This window comes from Triticum aestivum, chromosome 4A (genome assembly GCF_018294505.1).
Source record: "Triticum aestivum cultivar Chinese Spring chromosome 4A, IWGSC CS RefSeq v2.1, whole genome shotgun sequence".
In the NCBI taxonomy this organism is placed as follows: domain Eukaryota; kingdom Viridiplantae; phylum Streptophyta; class Magnoliopsida; order Poales; family Poaceae; genus Triticum; species Triticum aestivum.
Window position 1 is genome coordinate 685802031 of NC_057803.1, and position 6147 is coordinate 685808177.

A 6147-nucleotide genomic window follows, 5' to 3' on the forward strand; every position below is an offset into this window, starting at 1 on the left:
TTTTCGAACACCATGACGACTTTATCGCCTGGCAGTATGACAACAAAGGCAGGTTCTCGGTCAGGTCAGCCTACAGAGTACATGTCGATCTTCAGAGACGCGAGAGCAGACACCCACCGGGCGAAGGATCCTCTGGGGAAGATGGTGACAGAAAGCTGTGTATGAAGCTATGGAAGATCCAATGCCCGGGTAAGGTGCATCATTTCATGTGGCGGGTGGCGCACAATAGTCACCCAATGCTCAGAAATATTGAGCCTATCGGCGTGGAACTGGACACGGACTGCCTGATGTGCAAACGACTCCCTGAAGATGGAGGACATCTTTTCTTACGCTGCAAGGAGGTCAAGCTCATGTGGCGTTCTATGGGTATGGAGGCTCATAGGCTGCGGCTCCTGGCATGTACTTCTTCCTGCCAGTTCCTGGAATGCATCTTTTCCTTCCCTGATGAAGTATCGCTCAAGATCATTTGCCTCCTATGGATGTGGTGGACTGAGAGGAACAAAGTGAAGCACCAGCAAGCTAGGGCGTCGGCTCATCAATTTCAACTCCTCATGGACAAGGCTCTGTCAGAATGGCGCGCGTTCAACTCGGTGCAGCCGTCGGCACATCATAAACCCCCAGGTATTTGGACCAAACCCGCAGCAGATGTCGTGAAAGTCAATATCGATGGGGCTTTCTCCACGGAGGGGCACCAGGCAGGCTGGGGTTGCGTCGCTCGCAACCACACGGGCGATGTCCTCTTTGCGGCAACAGGTGAACTACAGCATGCAACTGAAGCCGTTCATGCAGAGGCCCTGGCTCTAATGAATGCTATCACTCTTGCTGAAACTCAAGGGATGGGACGGGTTGTGTTTGAAACCGACTGCTTGAGCCTGGTCAGCGCTATATCCACGGACGTCCTGGATCGTTCAAGCCTAGGTGCTATCTTCCGGGAGACTAGATTCCTCCTCCAGCTAGGTTTTATCCGGTGGAGCATTGTACACTGCCCACGTTCTTGCAATGTTCCAGCTCATAATCTGGCAGCTATGGGTAGGCAGGGTACTTATGGGAGCCAATGTGTGTGGCTCTCAAGCTTTCCCCTTCTTGTAACCGATGCAGTGACGGCCGATTTGGTCGGTCCGGCGTAAAGCAATGGAATGCAAGGTGTTCCAGTTCAAAAAAAGAAGAAGAAGAAAAAACTATGTCAAGAAAAAAAGACTCACCCTCGTGGCTGTCTCGCCCGGTATTCTGAACTCTGCATGTAACCAGTGGGTGGGTCGGTTGGTTCGCGTCGTTGTCACGAGTCGGGTCGGGGCCTGCCCCTGGGTGGGTCTGGGTCGACGTTGCGTGTGGGTGGCTGGCCCAAGCTCCACCACAGAAACGCACGGATGGCCGCCGGGAAAACGCCATGCGCGCGTTCTCCAGTTCTTCTAGTCTACCCCGGCCCTGCTCTGCCGTCACGCAACCTCCCTCCCTCCCCCGCACCCGCCGCTTCGCTCCGGTTCTCACTCGTACCGGCGGCAGTGATCTACTAGAAGCGCCGAGAGATAAGTGGCAGCGGTACAAGGCCTTGGGAGCGAGGAGGATCTCAGCCCAAAAACCTCGGACCCCAACTCCCTCTTCAGACGATCCCGAGGCAGGAAGGGGACAGACCAAATGCGGGCGGTCGCGATGCCTTCCGCCTCCCTGCCCCTCCTCTCCCCGCGGCACCGGCCGCTGCTGCGCCCGTCGACCCTCCCGGCCTCCCGCCTCGGCAGCGGGCTCCGTCCACGCCGCGACCGCGCCGAGAGCACCCGCCTCCGCGTGGCCGCGCCGACGTCGGTCCCCGGGGAGGCGGAGCGGGCGGAGGAGCCGAGCACGAGCGCGTCCTCGCCGCCGGAGTCCTCGGGGGAGAAGTTCGTATGGCGGGACCACTGGTACCCGGTCTCGCTCGTGGAGGACCTGGACCCGCGCGTGCCCACCCCGTTCCAGCTCCTCAACCGCGACCTCGTCCTCTGGAACGACCCCAACTCCGGCGACTGGGTCGCGCTCGACGACCGCTGCCCGCACCGCCTCGCCCCGCTCTCGGTACCTCCCCTCTTCCCCACCTCTGTTTGCTTCAGCCAAATAAATCCTGTACTGACGAGTGGGCGTTCTGCGCGCGCGCGCGCGCAGGAGGGCAGGATCGACGAGACGGGCGGCCTGCAGTGCTCCTACCACGGCTGGTCCTTCGACGGCTCCGGCGCCTGCACCAGGATCCCGCAGGCCGCGCCCGAGGGGCCCGAGGCCCGGGCGGTGCGCTCGCCCAGGGCCTGCGCCACCAAGTTCCCCACGCTCCTCTCCCAGGGGCTGCTCTTCGTCTGGCCCGACGAGAATGGCTGGGACAGGGCCAAGGCCACCAAGCCTCCAATGTATGTGGGTGAACTCTGCAGCTATGCTGCACTGCAGAATTCAGTCGACAGGAAACATCCTCACCATTTTGTTTCTCCCGGTTTCAGGCTGCCGAAGGAGTTCGATGACCCGGCCTTCTCCACCGTGACGATCCAGAGGGACCTCTTCTATGGGTATGACACGTTGATGGAGAACGTCTCCGATCCCTCGCACATAGAGTTTGCTCACCACAAGGTAAATGCTGTGCAGAGGTCTGAGAATGCTTTTACTTGTTTGCTATGCCAGGTTTCCTCTTACAGAAGAGGATGATTACTGCCATTTCAAAAAAAAAAAGAGTATGATTTCTGTAGATGGATGTTACTCCCTCCTTTCCTAAATATTTGTCTTTCTAAGATTTCAACAAGTACGAAGCAAAATGAGTGAATCTACACGCTAAAATACTCCCTCCGTTCCATATTAGTTGTCGCTCAAACTGATGTACCTAGCACTGAAATGGGAGTATGTCTATGTACATCCGTATGTGGTAGTCCATTTGAAATATCTAAAAAGACAAATATTTAGGAACGGAGGGAGTAAATAAGAGCGGTGTTTTTACTGTCCAGTCTCTTTATTCTGCCCTGAAAACAGTTCAGGTTAAGGGGCCGCATAGGAAGCTGTGGTGTGTCAAAGTACCACCGAAAATTAAAGTGTTTCTGTGGTTGACTGTTAGGACAAGTATTCTAACAAAAGATGCCGTAATCAAAAGGGGGTGAGAGGGAAAGATAGCTAACATGATGAGGCAGAAACCATAGATCACTTGTTTTTTAATTGTGCCCTTGCTAGGTATGTAAGGGAGGCTAGCTAAATGTGCAACTGGTTTATAATCTAAGCTTGCTATACTGACACTAGAACTTGGTTTTCGTGTGTTAGTTGAATCCCCTTAGCAATGGATTCTGCCGTTCTGGTTAGCAAAAAGTGCACAAAGGTTATATCGTGCTGTTTTGAGTTAATTGTTGCATCTTGAATTATGGTTGTTTTACCACCCTCCGTCCCAAAATAAATGTCTTAAGCTTAGTACAACGTTGTACTAAAGTTAGCACAAAGTTAAGACACTTATTTTGGGACGGAGGGAGTAATAGTTTATTCTCTTCAGTCATACTACCGGCTTATGCTAAAATCAGGCTGTATGTAGCGAACAGAATTATATGTAGCTGTCTTGACTCTTGGTATACTGACAACGATCCTGTCAACCAGCTGTCTTGGTCTTGGCCTGTTTATCTGGCCAAGTTAAAACAATAAATTTTAAGTTGGGATCTCATGCTGAATTGAATTCAGTTTATCTTGGTTATTATCTACTTTACTTTAGACAATGGAACCAGCAGCATTACCCACGCTTTATAGTTTAACTCCTCTCACAGGTCACTGGACGAAGAGATAGAGCCAAGCCTTTGCCATTCAAAATGGAATCAAGTGGCGCATGGGGATATTCAGGGGCAAATGCCGGTAATCCTCGCATCACTGCAACATTCGAGGCCCCTTGCTATGCGCTGAACAAGTACGTTTCAGCACATCCGTTTTTTTTTATATACTTGACTTTTGGTGAGCTGTGGTAGCTCATGTTATCAGTTCCAAATGCAACAATTCAGTCAAATTATGACTCTGACCTTCTGCTAATTAATTGGTCTGTGCAGAATAGAGATTGACACCAAATTACCGATTGTGGGAGATCAGAAGTGGGTCATATGGATTTGCTCCTTCAACATTCCAATGGCCCCAGGAAAAACTCGTTCTATTGTCTGTAGTGCTCGAAACTTTTTCCAGTTTACAATGCCAGGAAAGGCATGGTGGCAGGTATATGCTTATGTTGTATTTGTTTTTACTTTGCCTCCTGTTTTCTTAACTGTGTTTCAACATTATCATATTTGGTTAAACATGGTGTCTTTGTGTTCCTGAGGGGAAAAAACAGGCTTGGTCCCTACTGTATAAAGAATTGGAAGGGTGTTTATGTTGTCATCAACTTATCATATTTGGAGTATAAAGTGGAATCCTGAACATTGCTTTGCTATTTTTGATGCAGCTTGTCCCTCGATGGTACGAACATTGGACCTCAAATTTGGTCTATGACGGCGATATGATTGTGCTTCAAGGCCAAGAGAAGGTTTTCCTGTCTGCATCCAAGGAGTCGTCTGCAGATGTTAATCAGCAGTACACAAAGCTCACTTTCACGCCCACACAGGCCGACCGATTTGTCTTGGCATTCCGGGCATGGCTAAGGAAATTCGGCAATAGCCAGCCTGACTGGTACGGAAGCCCTAGCCAAGATGCATTACCTTCTACGGTCCTTTCAAAGCGAGAGGTAAAGGTTCTCCGGGTTATCTATCGAAGTAGACATCAGGAACTTACCTGCATGTTCTGATGTGACTGCAACTTGTAGTTCTCTTATTCTTATTTGTGGCATTATGTTGATGACAAAATCGCAAACTACTACTTGTTGTGCAGATGCTAGACAGATACGAGCAGCACACGCTGAAATGCTCGTCCTGCAGAGGAGCGCACAAGGCCTTCCAGACTCTGCAGAAGGTGTTCATGGGGGCGACGGTCGTGTTCGGTGCGACCGCCGGGATCCCTGCGGATGTTCAGTTCAGGATATTGCTTGGCGCCGCTGCTCTGATCAGTGCCGCTCTGGCCTACGCCTTCTACGACCGGCAGAAGCATTTCGTGTTTGTAGACTATGTACATGCTGACATTGATTGATTATTAGGATGAACACGCTGCCTGTCCTTTTTGTGAGCATCTGGTGCTGAGACATCACACGGCCATGTGCATAAGCTAGTATAGATTTCAGTGAATACATCCAGTGGCGGAGCTTGGAAGAAAATGTTGGGCGGGCCGACTAAAGAGAGCACAATCTTTAAAAAAAAAATCTGAATCATAGGCAGTAGTAGTACACTAGTAGAAAACAAGGCTTTGATCACGGGGCAATATTCACATTAGTCCCGGTTCAGTCACGAACCGGGACTAATGTGAGCATTGGTCCCGGTTCGTGCGGCTAAGGCATTAGTCCCGGTTCACCTGAGCCCTTTAGTCCCGGTTTGAGACACGAATCGAGACTAAAGGGTGCGATGCCCTTTAGTCCCGGTTTGTGTCTCAAACCGAGACTAAAGATTAGACCTTTAGTTCCGGTTTGAGACACCAACCGGGACTAAAGGGTGCGATGCCCTTTAGTCCCAGTTTGTGTCTCAAACCGAGGCTAAAGGTCCCATTTTCAAACTCTACCCCCCCCCCCCCCCCCCACACACCCGTGGATCGCCTTTTTTGTTTCGAAAAAATCAAAATTATTAGTACATCTACTAGTTATATTACTTCAAAAAATGATAAAAACTTTAAAAAATAAAATCCTTCGAGAGGTAGTTATATTACTACATCTACTAGTTAGGAAAATTTAAAAACTTAAATTTAGACATGTTTTGCAAAAAATGTAGGGAAAATGTAAAACGGCATTTTTGCATACGATGTCGGGAAAAAACGTATAATATATCAAAATGTTCAGAACGAAAATCCGCTTCCGATTTTGACCGCCTACGGCCTGTTTGCAAATTTTTATTTTTAGAATCCTCAAATTCTAAAAGAAAAAAAGTTATACTCAAATTTCAGTTTTTTTTAATTTTTGTTAAATCTGGTCAAACTATGGTCAAACTACTTATTCAAGAAGTATTAGTGTTACTAAATAATTATTCAAGAATATTAGTGTTACTAAATAATTATTTCAGTTTTTTTGAATTTTGGTCAACTATGGTGAAACTGTGGTCAAACAATGGT

At 49.1% G+C, this 6147-nt stretch overlaps 1 protein-coding gene across 1 annotated transcript; it reads left to right on the forward strand.

The window, feature by feature from the left end:
• The first annotated feature begins 1391 nt into the window (after positions 1-1391).
• On the forward strand, positions 1392-5181 carry LOC123088137 (pheophorbide a oxygenase, chloroplastic). Its single transcript, XM_044510302.1, has 7 exons — positions 1392-2046; positions 2134-2369; positions 2457-2583; positions 3747-3883; positions 4020-4179; positions 4406-4684; positions 4828-5181. The coding sequence occupies exons 1-7, from the start codon at positions 1636-1638 to the stop codon at positions 5080-5082; spliced, it is 1605 nt and encodes a 534-aa protein (XP_044366237.1). The 5' UTR covers positions 1392-1635; the 3' UTR covers positions 5083-5181.
• Positions 5182-6147: the final 966 nt, after the last annotated feature.